Source organism: Neoarius graeffei, chromosome 20, assembly GCF_027579695.1.
Source record: "Neoarius graeffei isolate fNeoGra1 chromosome 20, fNeoGra1.pri, whole genome shotgun sequence".
Classification (NCBI taxonomy): domain Eukaryota; kingdom Metazoa; phylum Chordata; class Actinopteri; order Siluriformes; family Ariidae; genus Neoarius; species Neoarius graeffei.
Genome location: NC_083588.1, coordinates 60457317 through 60479785, shown reverse-complemented (window position 1 = coordinate 60479785; position 22469 = coordinate 60457317). Strand labels below are relative to the sequence as shown.

The 22469-nt window shown below is 45.5% G+C and overlaps 1 protein-coding gene across 1 annotated transcript; it reads left to right on the top strand.

The window, feature by feature from the left end:
- Positions 1 to 913: 913 nt before the first annotated feature.
- Positions 914 to 22389, top strand: gfap (glial fibrillary acidic protein). Its single transcript, XM_060902674.1, has 9 exons — positions 914 to 1398; positions 7327 to 7387; positions 9277 to 9372; positions 9514 to 9675; positions 9781 to 9906; positions 19832 to 20052; positions 20148 to 20191; positions 21611 to 21696; positions 22135 to 22389. The coding sequence occupies exons 1-9, from the start codon at positions 914 to 916 to the stop codon at positions 22174 to 22176; spliced, it is 1323 nt and encodes a 440-aa protein (XP_060758657.1). The 3' UTR covers positions 22177 to 22389.
- Positions 22390 to 22469: the final 80 nt, after the last annotated feature.

Below are 22469 nucleotides of genomic sequence, written 5' to 3'. Positions count from 1 at the left end.
GGTTTCTTCCTTGTATCGTCTGAGAGAGTTTTTCCTCGCCACTGTCGCCACAGGCTTGCTCATTGGGGATAAATTAGGGATAAAATTAGCTCATGTTTAAAGTCATTAATTTTCCGTAAAGCTGCTTTGCGACAATGTCTGTTATTAAAAACACTGTACAAATAAACTTGACATCCACATCAACACCGGAATGTTTGCAGGAACACAAAATCAATTTTCGCAGTGGCTATCCCAGCCTCTGGATCTGAATCTGGATCTACTACAAAGCTGGGCTCTGAATTAAAGAGCGACGGCGACATGAACAAAAGAAGCTGGAGACGTTCTGCCTGAAGGAGCTTCCAGAATTCCTCTGCAAGTAGAATGGACTGTATAGCAGAGATGAGACAGCAGTTTAGTAATTCAGCAACTTTTGTATGTGTCTGTGATGTTTCCAGGATTAGCACAATGGCGGTGGCAGACTCACACTCTCTTTTCAATCAGTAGATTACGCAATCACACCAATGCTCATTTAACAAATGCCCACACACAGGGTGAGACATGGAGTTATACCAACAATTACACACAAGAGTGTTTCATTACACTCTCACATCTCTCACTTTCTTTCTCTCTGTGTCTCAATCTCTGGTTTTTTTTATTGCTCTCCTTGAGGGATGAATAGAATTTTTGTGCCTCCATGTGGCCCCACAGTTCATCTCTCTCTCTCTCACACACACACACACACACTGAAGAATGAGAAAGAAAGATGTTTGTCAGTGACTGGACAGGCATAAACAATTCCCGCACAAAGAGTTGGAGTGACACATAACCCCTATCCCCCACTTTCTCCCCTCCTTTCCCCTCTCCCCCTCTCTCTACCCCATCTCTCTATAAAAGCCTTCTCTGCACTTGCCCACGGCCCCATTTACCACTCATCATGGAGACCCAGCGTGTCCTCTCGTCCTACCGAAAGCGTTTCGGGACTCAGAGCAGCCCCTCAGCCCCGCTCATCACCAGGAGCTTCGGGCGTCTGTCTGTCCACAGCAGCCCACGGCACACCGCCCTGTCCAGTCCTAGCATATCCCGTCTGTCCCTGGGAACTGAGAGGCTAGACTTCTCAGCTGACTCGCTGCTGAAGGCTCAGTACCGTGATACGCGCACCAATGAAAAGGTGGAGATGATGGGTCTGAATGACCGCTTTGCCAACTACATCGAGAAAGTACGTTTCCTAGAACAGCAGAACAAGGTGCTGGTGGCCGAGCTGAATCAACTGCGCGGGAAGGAGCCAAGTCGCCTTGGGGACATTTACCAGGAGGAACTGAGGGAGCTGCGCAGGCAGGTGGATGGCCTGAACAATGCCAAGGCACGTCTGGAGATTGAGAGGGACAACCTGGCAGCCGATGTGGGCACACTGAAGCAGAGGTGAGGGAGGAAGGATGGATGGATGGGCAAAATAGTTGTGGGTGGGATGGATGGATCAACAGTGAGTGGTGTTGGTGAACTGATAAATGAATGGGTGGATTGGTGGAGGGATGACTGAACTGACCAAGGGGTGTAAGAATGGATGAATGGATTGGCAGAGGGATGAGTGGATGAATGGACAGAATGGTTGTGGGATGGATGGATCAACAGATTGAGTGGTGTTGGTGAATTGATAAATGAATGGGTGGATTGGTGGAGGGGTGACTGAACTGACCAATGGATGGATGAATGGATTGGTAGAGGGACATCCAGTGGGTGGGTGGCAGCATGGAAGGGATCAGGATGAAGGGATTAATTGGCAGTTGGGTGGATTGGTGGAAGGATGGATGGTTGAGGAAGGTGGCAATGTTGAAGAAATGGATGGCTTGATGAAGAAATGCGCTGATTGGTGGAACTGGTAGATGTATGTATGGATGTGTACCAAACAGTATAGAAATAGGATTAGCAGTAAATAAATAGTGCAGCATAGTATAAATACAATCAGAGAAAAACAATGTGCTCTATTGCTGTGTTATATTGTTTTCATTTTGTGATCTTTTGCTAATACTTGGGAATGATATGAAAAATGTGGGGGATGTGATACTGTTAAAAAAAATTCCTGACCATTTTTATGACTATAGTAAATAATTTTTGACTATAATCATAAAAATTAGTTAATTGTAAAGTTTTGCAAACAGAGCCCAATGAATGAAGTTTGGTCTGAGTAGGAGTGACAGACTTGGGCATGCCAGAAGACAAAGCACTGAGGGAGTGTGAAGCACAGCAGATGGGTAGATTGCAAAACACCCTCAGAGGTCAGCAGGCCGAGATGCATCCACTCCGTCTGTGTTCAGTGAGCAGTTGCCAAAGTAACAAGCAGGCATATAAGACTGAAAAAGTCTGACTAAGCCAGACGTGACTTTAAGTATAACCATGATAGCACTGACAGTGTAATATGGTGATAACACGGTGTTTGTTCATACTTTCACTCAGCTGCCTGTTTTTAAAGCCTGACTCTTTATCAAGCCTGATCCCTCAAGCTGTTGGGTTGGGGGGCAGGGATGGGTGGATTAAGCTCATGTTTGAAAAGAAAGGCAAGTGAATGAATGAAATGTGCACAGGGGTATTGTGGCCTTCACAAAGAGCCTAAAGCCCTGTTCAGACGTCCTGACGCCCCAGCAACAAGCTGAATATTCTCTCACTAAACACCTGCACGTCCACATATATATATGTATATAGTTAGGTTTTTTTTCACTTTTAAGAATTTCTATTCAAACTCCTGTAATATATTTTATTTACAACAATCTAACGTTACTAACTGAAAGTCTTAGTCAATATACAAAACCTTTCATTCAATTAAATTCCTTTCACATTATATAAACGATCTCCTCAAACTTGTTTTCCTTTCAATATCTTTTTGCTAACATTAGAATAATGAAATTGTGGAGTCCAGGTTTGAGGTGATTGTGACTTTGATTTGGAAGCATAATGGTTCAAAACAGCTTTGCTATTCAGTCATTCATGCATTTATCCAATGATGAGCAGCAAGCAACAATAACAAAATAGAAAAACATGAGCCATTTGGGAACACTACTTCATGTTTATAACTTCTTTATCCTTCATCCTTTCTTTATCCCAGCTTTACCCTTAGCTGAACACTTGAGGGTTATGCTGATAGTTTTTTAACAGAATTATTAAGCAGTTAATTTCTCTTGAATGGATAATTCCAATCAGTGTTTGGGTTAAAAATACATACAACCCAAAACCAGATCTTTGAAACAACTGAATTTAGGAGATAAATGTGGTTCGAACTTCGACAAAAAGCTTGAAACCATCACTTACTAGAGTATGATGGGGGAAGCCATGGTCTAATGGTTAGAGAAGCAGCTTTGGGACCAAAAGCTCCCTGGACCAGCAGGAATGGCTGAATTGTCCTTGAGCAAGGCACCTAACCCCTTACTGCTCCCCAGGGTATGTTATATGGTATGTCACTCTGGATAAGAGCGTCTACTAAATGTCATTAATGTAATGTGACGCAATCCCTGGAAGATTTTACCTGTGGAGCCTGTGTGCTTACGTTGATGCACTGTATGACCAAAAGTATGTGGACAACTGACCATCAGACCCATATGTGGTTCTTGCCACAAAATTGGAAGCAAGCAATTGTCTAGAATGTCTTTGTATGCTGTAGGTTTATAATCTCCCTTCACTGGGACTACAGTGGTGCTTGAAAGTTTGTGAACCCTTTAGAATTTTCTCTATTTCAGTATAAATATGACCTAAAACAACATCAGATTTTCACACAAGTCCTAAAAGTAGATAAAGAGAACCCAGTTAAACAAATGAGACAAAAATATTATACTTGGTCATTTATTTATTGAGGAAAATGATCCAATATTACATATCTGTGAGTGGCAAAAGTATGTGAACCCTTGCTTTCAGTATCTGGTGTGACCCCCTTGTGCAGCAATAACTGCAACAAAACGTTTCCAGTAACTGTTGATCAGTCCTGCACACCGGCTTGGAGGAATTTCAGCCCATTCCTCCGTACAGAACAGCTTCAACTCTGGGATGTTGGTGGGTTTCCTCACATAAACTACTCGCTTCAAGTCCTTCCACAACATTTCAATTGGATTAAGGTTAGGACTTTGACCTGGCCATTCCAAAACATTAATTTTATTCTTCTTTAACCATTCTTTGGTAGAACGACTTGTGTGCTTAGGATCATTGTCTTGCTGCATGACCCACCTTCTCTTGAGATTCAGTTCATGGACAGATGTCCTGACATTTTCCTTTAGAATTCACTGGTATAATTCAGAATTCATTGTTCCATCAATGATGGCAAGCCGTCCTGGCCCAGATGCAGCAAAACAGGCCCAAACCATGATACTACCACCACCTTGTTTCACAGATGGGATAAGGTTCTTATGCTGGAATGCAGTGTTTTCCTTTCTCCAAACATAATGCTTCTCATTTAAACCAAAAAGTTCTATTTTGGTCTCATCCATCCACAAAACATTTTTCCAATAGCCTTCTGGCTTGTCCACGTGATCTTTAGCAAACTGCAGATGAGCAGCAATGTTCTTTTTGGAGAGCAGTGCCTTTCTCCTTGCAACCCTGCCATGCACACCATTGTTGTTCAGTGTTCTCCTGATGGTGGACTCATGAACACTAACATTAGCCAATGTGAGAGAGGCCTTCAGTTGCTTAGAAGTTACCCTAGGGTCCTTTGTGACCTCGCCTACTATTGCATGCCTTGCTCTTGGAGTGATCTTTGTTGATCGACCACTCCTGGGGAGGGTAACAATGGTCTTGAATTTCCTTCATTTGTACACAATCTGTCTGACTGTGGATTGGTGGAGTCCAAACTCTTTAGAGATGGTTTTGTAACCTTTTACAGCCTGATGAGCATCAACAACACTTTTTCTGAGGTCCTCAGAAATCTCCTTTGTTCGTGCCATGATACACTTCCACAAACATGGGTTGTGAAGATCAGACTTTGATAGATCCCTGTTCTTTAAATAAAACAGGGTGCCCACTCACACCTGATTGTCATCCCATTGATTGAAAACACCTGACTCTAATTTCACCTTCAAATTAACTGCTAATCTTAGAGGTTCACATACTTTTGCCACTCACAGATATGTAATATTGGATAATTTTCCTCAATAAATAAATGACCAAGTATAATATTTTTGTCTCATTTGTTTAACTGGGTTCTCTTTATCTACTTTTAGGACTTGTGTGAAAATCTGATGATGTTTTAGGTCATATTTATGCAGAAATATAGAAAATTCTAAAGGGTTCACAAACTTTCAAGCACCACTGTAACAGGAACAAACCTGTTCCGACATGACAGTGCGATCTCAGTGATGACATGGTTTGCTCAGGTTGGAGAAATTTGATGAACTCGAGTGACCTGCACAGAGCCCTGACCTCAACCCGACTGAACACCTTTGGGATGAACTGGAACTGGAGCCTTGTCAACAAACATCAGTGCCTGACCTCTTTAATGTTCTTGTAGCTGAATGAACACAAATCTCCACCATCACGCCCCAAATCTAGAAGAAACCCTTCCTAGAAGAGTTGAGGATAGTAGAACAGCAAAAGGGGGACCAACTCTTTGTTAATGCCCATGGTTTTGGAATGGATATGTATGGGTGTGATGGTTAGGTGTCTACATACAGTGTATACTATATCACTATCCTGATATTCTTGAGCTCTGTTATATTCCTAGGGATAGAAATGAAATCACTGCAACTTTCTTTCCTCTAGCTGCCCACTGTTCAGGGAGTTCGAAAAGATTTACTCTTACTTGTCTTAGCTTGTCTTAATGCTCATTGGAAAGGTCCTTTCTGAGCTGATTTGTTGGGTTTGTTTGCGGCTCCATGTAGCTTGATACTACTGTATTTAGATTAGAACATAGAATTGAAGTATTTCAGGTAAATAATTAACGTTGAGGTTACCAGCACTCTTTTTAACATTTTTGTTTCCTTGACTGTTCTATAAATATGACCTGGTCAGGCAGGCTTCTTATTACCCTGTGGAAACCTGTGGAGAGAGAGAAGAGCTAATGATGTGCTCTGTTACAGATCTCATCACACTGACCTGCTCCTGTCACCCACACCAGCCATTAAACTAGATTACAGTCTCACCTTCTCACCAAAATGTCCTTATGAAAGTCTTGTTTAGTAGTGGAGCAAATATTGGGTGAAAGTTTTGGGTGCAAGGGGGGTAAGATTTGGACCAACTACCCCAGATAACCTTCTTTATCTGTCAATATTTTCATTATCAGCTAACTGTTCTAATATGATATAGGTATGAGATAGTGTTGTAGTCAAGACCACCTAAACCGAGACCAAGTCATAACCAAGACCAGAGTGTATCAAGACCAAAACAAGACCAGGACTTTGAGGGGTTGAGACCAAGTCAAAACCAAGACGGAGGCAGGGCGAGGTCAGGGTCAAGACCAGTGTGGGTGGGGGAGGGGCGACAGCTGTTAAGAGTAATGAAAATTTCAAATTAGGAATGAGTCACGTTATTGGTTGCATTTGAAGCAGGAAGCTTTACATCCAATCACAGCAATGATGTTAACAAATAAATCAGACAATACACAAGCAATTTATTGAAATCCCCACAGTTGTGGTCTTGAAATAAAATCCCGAGTCCTCTATGTCCAAGACCAAGACAAGACTGAGTAAAATGTGGTTGATTCTGAGAGATGAGACTGAGACCTTTAAAAAGTGGTCTTGAGACCGGTCTCGAGTTCTACAACACCAGTATGAGATACCATATAATAGGTAGCATGGTGGGGGCAGTACAGCAAGAAGGTTCTGGGGCCAAACCTACTGGTCAACTGGTGCTGTTCTGTGAGGAGTTTGAATATTCTCCCCATGCTTGCAGATTAGGTCAACTGGCTACTCTAAATTGCCCGTAGGTGTGTATGTGAGTCTGAATGTCTGTCTGTCTCTTTGTGTTAGCCCCATGGTAGACTGGCGACCTGTCCAAGATGTACGCCTAATGTCAGCTGGGACTGGCTCCATCTCACCTGCGACCCGCCAACCACAGTGGATAAGCGCAATAGAAAATAAATGAATATCACATAGTTACATATGTTATTGTATTGGGGTCATTGGGATCATTCTATTTCCTAATGTATTTGCTGTATTTTGAGCTGTTTGGTGGATAAAGAATACATTTACGCCCTGTGATGGCCAATCTTAATGGGAAACTATGAATCTTTTATTTACAATCATGCTGCAAAGTAAAGTATTGTATATAGGTGAAGAAGTTGTAGCTTTTGGATGTGTGATGTGTGATGAGTGTGTATTTGCGATAGATGTTTATTAGTTCCTGAGTTCTGAAATTCTTCATCTGGCTTTGTTGCAGACTTCAGGACGAGACTGTGCTGAGACAAGATGCAGAAAACAACCTGAATGCATTTCGACAGGCGAGTAACATATTGCATGCTGTTCAAACACATGCAATACTGTGTAATACAATACACACAAATTTCTTCTTTAAAGGTTCTGTCTGCAAACTTGAATTCTGGGCAAAAGTGTTCTATTTCTATCACTGTTGGAGTTTCGAGATGTTTTGTGTCGAAATTGAGGAGTTGTGCTGCTGCACACACACACACACACACACACCATGTATCCTATGTGTAAATGTTTTGCCAAGATAAAATGCGTCCCACGTTTTACGATTCCAGAGATTGCCGAAGCAAGCGAGCAACAATATCACGTGACCGCTGTATGGAGTGTTTGACCTACTTTTAACCAAAACAAGCCGGTGTGGGCAAACATGGCGGACTCTGCTCTCCTGCCAGTGGAAAAGAAAAGGAAAATATGAAAACTAGAAAGCACGCCAGAAAAGCAACGGAAACCAAAAGGTTGTCCGCAAGAATTTTTGTGAAGTGACAGATCGACCGCTAGAATTGACTGAAGGATGAAACAGGTGTGAAATCTGATGAAGAATTTGCAGCGCTTGTCTTGGCTTGGTGAGTCTGAGTAGAAGTTTTGAGAACTAACCTAATGTCTTGATCTTACAGAGAATAATAATAATAATAATAATAATAATAATAATAATAAGTTAAATTTCTATAGCGCTTTCAAGAAACCCAAGGACGCTTTACAATTATAGACAAAGAAAAATAAAAATAAAAAAATAAATAAATAATAAATAATAATAATAATAAAAAATAAAAAAAAGTAAAAAGTCCACCGAGTAGGGGTCAGGATGTAATTCCTGTGGTGTAGCAGCCACAGTCCCACCAAAAGGCGCACGAAAATGAGTCCCACATCTCCAGCACCGCCGCCGTGACGCCGTCAGCAACATCACTCAACACCACGCCATGGATCCACAAAGCGAGCACAGAAGCTCCGCCATGCAGAGTGCTGGTGTGTCCCAAACCGCCTGCACAGCCGCTGCGACGCCACCGAGCAACATCACGCGGAACATCACGCCAAGCATTAAAGCACAGAGTGCTGGACAACCACGATATAAAATGAGCAACAGGCTCACTGCAGTCCATAGCTGAGAGCACAGGCATCACCCACGGTGAACCAAGGCCTGGAGGGAACCGACGCCCAAAACTGGGTCTGGAGCTACACCACAACCGGCGGACAAGAGAAAGAAACGATAACACAAAAGCAGTAACAGAGAAAAGATATATTCGTCTTTGGTTTCATGGATCTATTCATGAACGTCAACCACAAATTACACAAATCCCTGCGGCTCAAAATTCTCCATGGTTGATACGGAGTCACGATGTTTTCTTGGTGTGACGCAGTTCCATAGTTATGCTAATTAGCTCAAGCTCCTCCCTCACGCTTGGCTGTTTCCTGTTTCCGTAGGTCCGTACTGTTTACCTCAAGAGGGAGGAAAATGGTCCCAAAATGGTGAAAAGCAACCATCAGGACATCAAAATGATCACATCTCGTCCACATGATATTGTTCTTGCGGGACATCGGAAAATGCCATGCACAATAAAAAAAATTGAAATTTCAGATGACTTTGCAGTCAGCACCTTTAAAACAGTCATTCCCTCATGATTCCTTCTCTCACTTGAAGACGATACGACAGAAAAATGCAGCTTATCTTGTTAGCAAGAAACCAGAAACGGTTCCAGACTGTTACTAAGCACTGACACACTGACACTGGAGACTCCTTCCAGAAAATGTTAAATGAACATCTCCATACAGAAAAGTTCACCAAATTAATAATTACACACATACAATTTTTAGTCATTTTATATGGAGGGTCTGTTATACAAGTCCCTACTGTGTGACTCAATTTAATATTGTATTATAAAGAGCATCTCTCCTCTCTCTCTCTCAGGATGTGGACGAGGCAGCTCTGAATAGGGTGCAGCTGGAGCGGAAGATTGAAGCGCTGCAGGATGAGATCAATTTCCTGAAGAAAGTCCATGAGGAGGTGCACTGTCTCTCATCCTGTCCTCTCATTTACACTCGTTTTCTCTGCACCTGGAGCATGTGCTATTATTACTAACAAATCCACAAGAGGATTCTTAACTCACCTCTGTGTGTGTGTGTGTGTGTGTGTGTGTGTGTGTAGGAGATGCGGGAGCTGCAGGAGCAGTTGAATGCTCAGCAGGTGCATGTGGACCTGGATGTCTCTAAGCCGGACCTGACTGCAGCACTGAGGGACATCCGAGTCCAGTACGAGGCCATGGCAACCTCCAACATGCAGGAGACTGAGGAGTGGTACCGCTCCAAGGTTAATCATATACATCATATAAATTATAGGCTTACACACACACACACACACACACACACACACACACACACACACACACAAACAAACATGTGCATTGTGTCCCAGTTTGCAGATCTGACTGATGCGGCCAATCGGAATGCAGAGGCTCTGCGGCAGGCGAAACAGGAAGCCAATGATTACCGCAGACAGATTCAGGCCCTGACGTGTGACCTGGAGTCTATGCGTGGAAGCGTGAGTTTTACACTTTTACTCTCCTTCTGAGGGAACCGGCCTCCTTTCACTCTCTCATCAATCAACACTGTAAGGTTCACTAAACACTGTGGTGGAAGAGGAATAACACACTGCAGGAATAACACACTTCAGGAAAAGCACATTTTGGGAATCAAACACTGTGGGAATAACACACTGCAGGAATCACACACTGCAGGAACAACACACTGCAGGAATCACACACTGCAGGAATAACACACTGCAGGAATCACACACTGCAGGAATAACTCACTGCAGGAATCACACACTGCAGGAATCTCACACTGCAGGAACAACACACTGCAAGAATCACACACTGCAGGAATCACACACTGCAGGAATCACACACTGCAGGAACAACACACTGCAGGAATCTCACACTACAGGAACAACACACTGCAGGAACAACACACTGCAGGAATCTCACACTGCAGGAACCACACACTACAGGAACCACACACTGCAGGAATCACACACTGCAGGAATCACACACTACAGGAATCACACACTACAGGAATCACACACTGCAGGAATCACACACTACAGGAATCACACACTGCAGGAATCACACACTGCAGGAATCACACACTGCAGGAACAACACACTGCAGGAATCTCACACTGCAGGAACCACACACTGCAGGAACCACACACTGCAGGAATCACACACTGCAGGAATCACACACTGCAGGAATCACACACTACAGGAATCACACACTGCAGGAATCACACACTACAGGAATCACACACTGCAGGAACAAAACACTGCAGGAATCTCACACTACAGGAATCACACACTGCAGGAACAACACACTGCAGGAATCTCACACTGCAGGAACCACACACTACAGGAACCACACACTGCAGGAATCACACACTGCAGGAATCACACACTGCAGGAATCACACACTACAGGAATCACACACTGCAGGAATCACACACTGCAGGAATCACACACTGCAGGAACAACACACTGCAGGAATCGCACACTGCAGGAACCACACACTACAGGAACCACACACTGCAGGAATCACACACTGCAGGAATCACACACTACAGGAATCACACACTGCAGGAATCACACACTACAGGAATCACACACTGCAGGAACAACACACTGCAGGAACAACACACTGCAGGAATCACACACTTCAGGAACAACACACTGCAGGAATCACACACTGCAGGAACAACACACTGCAGGAATCACACACTGCAGGAATCACACACTGCAGGAATCACACACTGCAGGAACAACACACTGCAGGAATCTCACACTGCAGGAATCACACACTGCAGGAATCACACACTGCAGGAATCACACACTGCAGGAATCACACACTGAAGGAATCACACACTGCAGGAACAAAACACTGCAGGAATCTCACACTACAGGAATCACACACTGCAGGAACAACACACTGCAGGAATCTCACACTGCAGGAACCACACACTACAGGAACCACACACTGCAGGAATCACACACTGCAGGAATCACACACTGCAGGAATCGCACACTACAGGAATCACACACTGCAGGAATCACACACTGCAGGAATCACACACTGCAGGAACAACACACTGCAGGAATCGCACACTGCAGGAACCACACACTACAGGAACCACACACTGCAGGAATCACACACTGCAGGAATCACACACTACAGGAATCACACACTGCAGGAATCACACACTACAGGAATCACACACTGCAGGAACAACACACTGCAGGAACAACACACTGCAGGAATCACACACTTCAGGAACAACACACTGCAGGAATCACACACTGCAGGAACAACACACTGCAGGAATCACACACTGCAGGAATCACACACTGCAGGAATCACACACTGCAGGAACAACACACTGCAGGAATCTCACACTGCAGGAATCACACACTGCAGGAATCACACACTGCAGGAATCACACACTGCAGGAATCACACACTGAAGGAATCACACACTGCAGGAACAACACACTGCAGGAATCTCACACTGCAGGAACAACACACTGCAGGAATCTCACACTGCAGGAATCACACACTGCAGGAACAACACACTGCAGGAATCTCACACTGCAGGAACAACACATTGCAGGAACAACACACTGCAGGAATCACACACTGCAGGAATCACACACTGCAGGAACAACACACTGCAGGAATCTCACACTGCAGGAACAACACACTGCAGGAATCACACACTGCAGGAATCACACACTGCAGGAATCACACACTGCAGGAACAACACACTGCAGGAATCTCACACTGCAGGAATCACACACTGCAGGAATAACACACTGCAGGAATCACACACTGCAGGAATAACTCACTGCAGGAATCACACACTGCAGGAATCTCACACTGCAGGAACAACACACTGCAAGAATCACACACTGCAGGAATCACACACTGCAGGAATCACACACTGCAGGAATCACACACTGCAGGAACAACACACTGCAGGAATCTCACACTACAGGAACAACACACTGCAGGAACAACACACTGCAGGAATCTCACACTGCAGGAATCACACACTGCAGGAACAACACACTGCAGGAATCTCACACTACAGGAATCACACACTGCAGGAACAACACACTGCAGGAATCACACACTGCAGGAACAACACACTGCAGGAATCTCACACTGCAGGAACAACACACTGCAGGAACAACACACTGCAGGAATCTCACACTACAGGAATCACACACTGCAGGAACAACACACTGCAGGAATCACACACTGCAGGAACAACACACTGCAGGAATCTCACACTGCAGGAACAACACACTGCAGGAACAACACACTGCAGGAATCTCACACTGCAGGAATCACACACTGCAGGAACAACACACTGCAGGAATCTCACACTGCAGGAACAACACACTGCAGGAACAACACACTGCAGGAATCACACACTGCAGGAATCACACACTGCAGGAACAACACACTGCAGGAATCTCACACTGCAGGAACAACACACTGCAGGAATCTCACACTGCAGGAATCACACACTGCAGGAATCACACACTGCAGGAACAACACACTTCAGGAACAACACACTTCAGGAATCACACACTGCAGGAATCACACACTGCAGGAACAACACACTGCAGGAATCACACACTGCAGGAATCACACACTGCAGGAATCACACACTGCAGGAACAACACACTGCAGGAATCACACATTGCAGGAACAACACACTGCAGGAATCTCACACTGCAGGAATCTCACACTGCAGGAACAACACACTGCAGGAATCACACACTGCAGGAATCACACACTGCAGGAATCACACACTGCAGGAATCACACACTGCAGGAATCACACACTGCAGGAATCACACACTGCAGGAATCACACACTGCAGGAACAACACACTGCAGGAACAACACACTGCAGGAACAACACACTGCAGGAATCACACACTGCAGGAATCACACACTGCAGGAACAACACACTGCAGGAATCACACACTGCAGGAATCACACACTGCAGGAATCACACACTGCAGGAACAACACACTGCAGGAACAACACACTGCAGGAATCACACACTGCAGGAATCTCACACTGCAGGAACAACACACTGCAGGAATCACACACTGCAGGAACAACACACTGCAGGAATCACACACTGCAGGAATCTCACACTGCAGGAACAACACACTGCAGGAATCACACACTGCAGGAACAACACACTGCAGGAATCACACACTGCAGGAACAACACACTGCAGGAATCACACACTGCAGGAATCACACACTGCAGGAACAACACACTGCAGGAATAACACACTGCAGGAATCACACACTGCAGGAACCTCACACTGCAGGAACCTCACACTGCAGGAACAACACACTGCAGGAACAACACACTGCAGGAATCACACACTGCAGGAATCACACACTGCAGGAACAACACACTGCAGGAATCACACACTTCAGGAATCACACACTGCAGGAATCACACACTGCAGGAACAACACACTGCAGGAACAACACACTGCAGGAATCACACACTGCAGGAATCACACACTGCAGGAACAACACACTGCAGGAATCACACACTTCAGGAATCACACACTGCAGGAATCTCACACTGCAGGAACAACACACTGCAGGAATCACACACTTCAGGAATCACACACTGCAGGAATCTCACACTGCAGGAACAACACACTGCAGGAATCACACACTACAGGAATCACACACTGCAGGAATCACACACTGCAGGAATCACACACTGCAGGAATCACACACTGCAGGAATCTCACACTGCAGGAACAACACACTGCAGGAATCTCACACTGCAGGAACAACACACTGCAGGAATCACACACTGCAGGAACAACACACTGCAGGAACAACACACTGCAGGAACAACACACTGCAGGAATCACACACTGCAGGAACAACACACTGCAGGAACAACACACTGCAGGAATCACACACTGCAGGAATCTCACACTGCAGGAATCTCACACTGCAGGAATCACACACTGCAGGAACAACACACTGCAGGAATCACACACTGCAGGAATCACACACTGCAGGAACCTCACACTGCAGGAACCTCACACTGCAGGAACAACACACTGCAGGAACAACACACACTGCAGGAAACACACACTGCAGGAATCACACACTGCAGGAACAACACACTGCAGGAATCACACACTGCAGGAATCTCACACTGCAGGAACAACACACTGCAGGAATCTCACACTGCAGGAACAACACACTGCAGGAACAACACACTGCAGGAACAACACACTGCAGGAACAACACACTGCAGGAATCACACACTGCAGGAATCACACACTGCAGGAACAACACACTGCAGGAATCACACACTTCAGGAATCACACACTGCAGGAATCTCACACTGCAGGAACAACACACTGCAGGAATCACACACTTCAGGAATCACACACTGCAGGAATCTCACACTGCAGGAACAACACACTGCAGGAATCACACACTGCAGGAATCACACACTGCAGGAATAACACACTGCAGGAATCACACACTGCAGGAATCTCACACTGCAGGAATCTCACACTGCAGGAATCACACACTGCAGGATTCACACACTGCAGGAATCACACACTTCAGGAATCACACACTGCAGGAATCTCACACTGCAGGAACAACACACTGCAGGAATCTCACACTGCAGGAATCACACACTGCAGGAACAACACACTGCAGGAACAACACACTGCAGGAACAACACACTGCAGGAATCACACACTGCAGGAACCACACACTGCAGGAATCACACACTGCAGGAACAACACACTGCAGGAATCACACACTGCAGGAATCTCACACTGCAGGAACAACACACTGCAGGAATCACACACTGCAGGAATCACACACTGCAGGAATCACACACTGCAGGAATCTCACACTGCAGGAATCACACACTGCAGGAACAACACACTGCAGGAATCACACACTGCAGGAATCACACACTGCAGGAATCTCACACTGCAGGAATCTCACACTGCAGGAATCTCACACTGCAGGAATCACACACTGCAGGAATCACACACTGCAGGAATCACATACTGCAGGAACAACACACTGCAGGAATCACACACTGCAGGAATCACACACTGCAGGAATCTCACACTGCAGGAATCACACACTGCAGGAATCTCACACTGCCGGAATCACACACTGCAGGAATCACACACTTCAGGAACAACACACTGCAGGAATCACACACTTCAGGAATCACACACTGCAGGAATCTCACACTGCAGGAACAACACACTGCAGGAATCACACACTGCAGGAATCACATACTGCAGGAACAACACACTGCAGGAATCACACACTGCAGGAATCACACACTGCAGGAACAACACACTGCAGGAATCACACACTGCAGGAACAACACACTGCAGGAATCACACACTGCAGGAATCTCACACTGCAGGAACAACACACTGCAGGAATCACACACTGCAGGAACAACACACTGCAGGAACCACACACTGCAGGAACCACACACTGCAGGAACAACACACTGCAGGAATCACACACTTCAGGAATCACACACTGCAGGAATCTCACACTGCAGGAACAACACACTGCAGGAATCACACACTGCAGGAATCACACACTGCAGGAATCACACACTGCAGGAATCACACACTGCAGGAATCTCACACTGCAGGAATCACACACTGCAGGAATCACACACTTCAGGAACAACACACTGCAGGAATCACACACTTCAGGAATCACACACTGCAGGAATCTCACACTGCAGGAACAACACACTGCAGGAATCTCACACTGCAGGAATCTCACACTGCAGGAATCACACACTGCAGGAATCACATACTGCAGGAATCACACACTGCAGGAATCACACACTGCAGGAATCACACACTGCAGGAATCTCACACTGCAGGAATCACACACTGCAGGAACAACACACTGCAGGAATCACACACTTCAGGAATCACACACTGCAGGAATCACACACTGCAGGAACAACACACTGCAGGAATCACACACTGCAGGAATCACACACTGCAGGAACAACACACTGCAGGAATCACACACTTCAGGAATCACACACTGCAGGAATCTCACACTGCAGGAACAACACACTGCAGGAATCACACACTACAGGAATCACACACTGCAGGAATCACACACTGCAGGAATCACACACTGCAGGAATCACACACTGCAGGAATCTCACACTGCAGGAACAACACACTGCAGGAATCTCACACTGCAGGAATCACACACTGCAGGAACAACACACTGCAGGAATCACACACTGCAGGAACAACACACTGCAGGAATCACACACTGCAGGAACAACACACTGCAGGAACAACACACTGCAGGAACAACACACTGCAGGAATCACACACTGCAGGAATCACACACTGCAGGAACAACACACTGCAGGAACAACACACTGCAGGAATCACACACTGCAGGAATCTCACACTGCAGGAATCTCACACTGCAGGAATCACACACTGCAGGAACAACACACTGCAGGAATCACACACTGCAGGAATCACACACTGCAGGAATCACACACTGCAGGAACCTCACACTGCAGGAACAACACACTGCAGGAACAACACACTGCAGGAAACACACACTGCAGGAATCACACACTGCAGGAACAACACACTGCAGGAATCACACACTGCAGGAATCTCACACTGCAGGAACAACACACTGCAGGAATCTCACACTGCAGGAACAACACACTGCAGGAACAACACACTGCAGGAACAACACACTGCAGGAACAACACACTGCAGGAATCACACACTGCAGGAATCACACACTGCAGGAACAACACACTGCAGGAATCACACACTTCAGGAATCACACACTGCAGGAATCTCACACAGCAGGAACAACACACTGCAGGAATCACACACTTCAGGAATCACACACTGCAGGAATCTCACACTGCAGGAACAACACACTGCAGGAATCACACACTGCAGGAATCACACACTGCAGGAATAACACACTGCAGGAATCACACAATTCAGGAATCACACACTGCAGGAATCTCACACTGCAGGAATCACACACTGCAGGATTCACACACTGCAGGAATCACACACTTCAGGAATCACACACTGCAGGAATCTCACACTGCAGGAACAACACACTGCAGGAATCTCACACTGCAGGAATCACACACTGCAGGAACAACACACTGCAGGAACAACACACTGCAGGAACAACACACTGCAGGAACAACACACTGCAGGAATCACACACTGCAGGAACCACACACTGCAGGAATCACACACTGCAGGAACAACACACTGCAGGAATCACACACTGCAGGAATCTCACACTGCAGGAACAACACACTGCAGGAATCACACACTGCAGGAATCACACACTGCAGGAATCACACACTGCAGGAATCTCACACTGCAGGAATCACACACTGCAGGAACAACACACTGCAGGAATCACACACTTCAGGAATCACACACTGCAGGAATCTCACACTGCAGGAACAACACACTGCAGGAATCTCACACTGCAGGAATCACACACTGCAGGAATCACACACTGCAGGAATCACACACTGCAGGAATCACACACTGCAGGAACAACACACTGCAGGAATCACACACTGCAGGAATCTCACACTGCAGGAATCACACACTGCAGGAATCTCACACTGCCGGAATCACACACTGCAGGAATCACACACTTCAGGAACAACACACTGCAGGAATCACACACTTCAGGAATCACACACTGCAGGAACAACACACTGCAGGAATCACACACTGCAGGAATCACACACTGCAGGAATCACATACTGCAGGAACAACACACTGCAGGAATCACACACTGCAGGAATCACACACTGCAGGAACAACACACTGCAGGAATCACACACTGCAGGAACAACACACTGCAGGAATCACACACTGCAGGAATCTCACACTGCAGGAACAACACACTGCAGGAATCTCACACTGCAGGAACAACACACTGCAGGAACCACACACTGCAGGAACCACACACTGCAGGAACAACACACTGCAGGAATCACACACTTCAGGAATCACACACTGCAGGAATCTCACACTGCAGGAACAACACACTGCAGGAATCACACACTGCAGGAATCACACACTGCAGGAATCACACACTGCAGGAATCACACACTGCAGGAATCTCACACTGCAGGAATCACACACTGCAGGAATCACACACTTCAGGAACAACACACTGCAGGAATCACACACTTCAGGAATCACACACTGCAGGAATCTCACACTGCAGGAACAACACACTGCAGGAATCTCACACTGCAGGAATCTCACACTGCAGGAATCACACACTGCAGGAATCACATACTGCAGGAATCACACACTGCAGGAATCACACACTGCAGGAATCACACACTGCAGGAATCTCACACTGCAGGAATCACACACTGCAGGAATCTCACACTGCAGGAATCACACACTGCAGGAATCACACACTTCAGGAACAACACACTGCAGGAATCACACACTTCAGGAATCACACACTGCAGGAATCACACACTGCAGGAATCACACACTGCAGGAATCACACACTGCAGGAATCACATACTGCAGGAACAACACACTGCAGGAATCACACACTGCAGGAATCACATACTGCAGGAACAACACACTGCAGGAATCACACACTGCAGGAATCACACACTGCAGGAACAACACACTGCAGGAATCACACACTGCAGGAATCTCACACTGCAGGAATCTCACACTGCAGGAACAACACACTGCAGGAACAACACACTGCAGGAATCTCACACTGCAGGAACAACACACTGCAGGAATCACACACTGCAGGAATCACATACTGCAGGAACAACACACTGCAGGAATCACACACTGCAGGAATCACACACTGCAGGAACAACACACTGCAGGAATCACACACTGCATGTGCTGTTCGAGGAAAATCATCAACTTCATACTACACCACATTCCACAGCCCTGTCATTCTTTCTTTCTTTCTTTCTTTCTTTCTTTCTTTCTTTCTTTCTTTCTTTCTTTCCTATTTTCCCTTCATTTCTTTCTTCTTTTTTCATGTTCTTTTTTGCTTTTATGTCTTTCTTTCTTTCTTTCTTTCTTTCTTTCTTTCTTTCTTTCTTTCTTATCCCTCAGTTCTTTCTTTCATTTTCTTTCTTTTCATCTTTGATATCACAGCTGTGTGTGTTTTTTCCTGAACATTCAGACAGGTTTAGTGCGGTTTATTTCACTCCAGTGTGTGAGTGGTGGTGTTAATGAGACTCGGACAGTAAACAGCTGAGTGTTCTGTTCATTCCTCTTCTCTTTCTTGGTCCTTCCTTACCGTGAACGCTCTCTGTGGGCAGAACGACTCTCTGGAGCGGCAGCTGCGTGAGATGGAGGAGCGTTTCTCCACGGACTCGGCGGCGTATCAGGACACGGTGGCCCGTCTGGAGGAAGAGATCCAGGCTCTGAAGGAGGAGATGGCCCGACACCTGCAGGAGTACCAGGACCTCCTCAACGTCAAACTGGCACTGGACATCGAGATCGCCACCTACAGGAAGCTGCTGGAGGGCGAGGAGAGTCGGTGAGGACACGGGACACGTGTTCATTAGAACACAGGACTTAAACACAGACAGAGCTTTAATGTGTGTGTGTGTGTGTGTGTGTGTGTGTTGTCAGGATCACTGTTCCTGTGCAGAGTTTCACCAACATGCAGTTCAGAGGTGAGAGACAGGCTGAGGTGATGTGAATAACAGCAAGGAGACGGATTTTATTCCATCAGTTTATTTATGGTTCATCACTTCATTCTTTATTTTCATCTCTCTCTCTCTCTCTCTCTCTCTCTCTCTCTCTCTCACCATATCCATCTCTGTCTCTCTCCATCATCACCATTTCCATCTCTCTCTCTCTCTCTCTCTCTCTCTCTCTCTCTCTCTCTCTCTCACCATATCCATCTCTGTCTCTCTCCATCATCACCATTTCCGTCTCTCTCTCTCCATCATTACCATATCCATTTCTCTCTCTCTCCATCATCACCATATCCATCTCTCTCTCCATCATTACCATATCCATTTCTCTCTCTCCATCATCACCATATCCATCTCTCTCTCTATCATCACCATATCCATCTCTCTCCATCATCACATATCCATCTCCCTCTCTCTCCATCATCACCATATCCATTTCTCTCTCTCCATCATCACCATATCCATCTCTCTCTCCATCATCACCATATCCATCTCTCTCTCTCCATCGTCACCATATCCATCTCTCTCTCCATCATTACCATATCCATTTCTCTCTCTCTCTCCATCATTACCATATCCATTTGTCTCTCTCCATCATCACCATATCCATCTCTCTCTCCATCATCACCATATCCATCTCTCTCCATCATTACATATCCATCTCCCTCTCTCTCCATCATCACCATATCCATTTCTCTCTCTCCATCATCACCATATCCATCTCTCTCTCTCTCCATCATCACCATATCCATTTCTCTCTTCATCACCATTTCCATCTCTCTCTCTGTCTCTCTCTCCATCATCACCATATCCATCTCTCTCTCCATCATCACCATATCCATCTCTCTCTCTGTCTCTCTCTCCATCATCACCATATCCATCTCTCTCTCTGTCTCTCTCTCCATCATCACCATATCCATCTCTCTCTCTGTCTCTCTCTCCATCACCATATCCATCTCTCTCTCTGTCTCTCTCTCCATCATCACCACATCCATCTCTCTCTCTCTCTCTCTCTCTCTCTCTCTCTCTCTCTCTCTCTCTCTCTCCATTATCACCATATCCATCTCTCTCTCTGTCTCTCTCTCCATCATCACCATATCCATCTCTCTCTCCATCACCATATCCATCTCTCTCTCTCCATCATCACCATATCCAGCTCTCTCTCACACATATCCATCTCTCTCTCTCTCTCTCTCTCACCATATCCATCTCTCTCTCCATCATCACCATTTCCATCTCTCTCTCTGTCTCTCTCTCACCATTTCCATATATCTCTCTCTCTATCTCTCTCTCTCACCATATCCATCTGTCCATCATCACCATTTCCATCTCTCTGTCTCTCTCTCTCTCTTTTTGCTGTAATCTAATGTCCTTTATTTATTCCTTATGTGTCAGAAACCAGCATTGACCCTAAATCACCTCCCGAGAGTCTCACTAAGAGAAGCATCATCGTCCGAACTGTGGAGACACGCGATGGAGAGGTCCACTTTTCTTTCTTTATTTCGTATTCATCCCACTAACTATTTATTTATTTATTTATTTACTATTCATTTTTTATTCTATTTTCTTTCTTTGCATTTGTTCTGTTTTTCTTTTCCATTCTTTCTTTTGAAATTTTGTGTTTTTCATATCAAAATTTTCTCTTCTTTCTTTCTTTCTTTCTTTCTTTCTTTCTTTCTTTCTTTCTTTCTTTCTTTCTTTCTTTCTTTCTTTCTTTCTTTCTTTCATCACTGTTTATTCCTCAGTTCTTTGTCAGTAGGCGTGTAAATCCATGTAACACACATGCACTTATACTGTGCCAGCAGCAGAGGGCAGGGTGCTGATACTTTTGCATATAAAACTGAGCTATGCTGTTGGAGAGAATCGCTCGTCGCAGCTCGTCGCAGGTCGTCGACACTGACTGACTCTCTGTCTTTCAGATCATCAAGGAGTCGACCACGGAGAGGAAAGACCTGCCGTAATCACACAGCCATGTGGAATACGGAGTGACGAGACTTCTCCATGCCATCGCTTCGTCACTACACACTGAGATTACACTGCTGGAGCACATTTACTTAGTCAGGATCATCACAAATCCAGTAAAGAACATCACTGTGACAATAAAACGATTAACGCGTTTAACAGTGACATACTGTTCCATGCAGCCTTCAAGCCTTTTACTGTTTTCACTAACATCTCATTATCAGACAAACAGAGTGTTTATAACACATTTATAAAGAAGAAACTCTTTCTCTGATTAAAATAGGTCCTGATA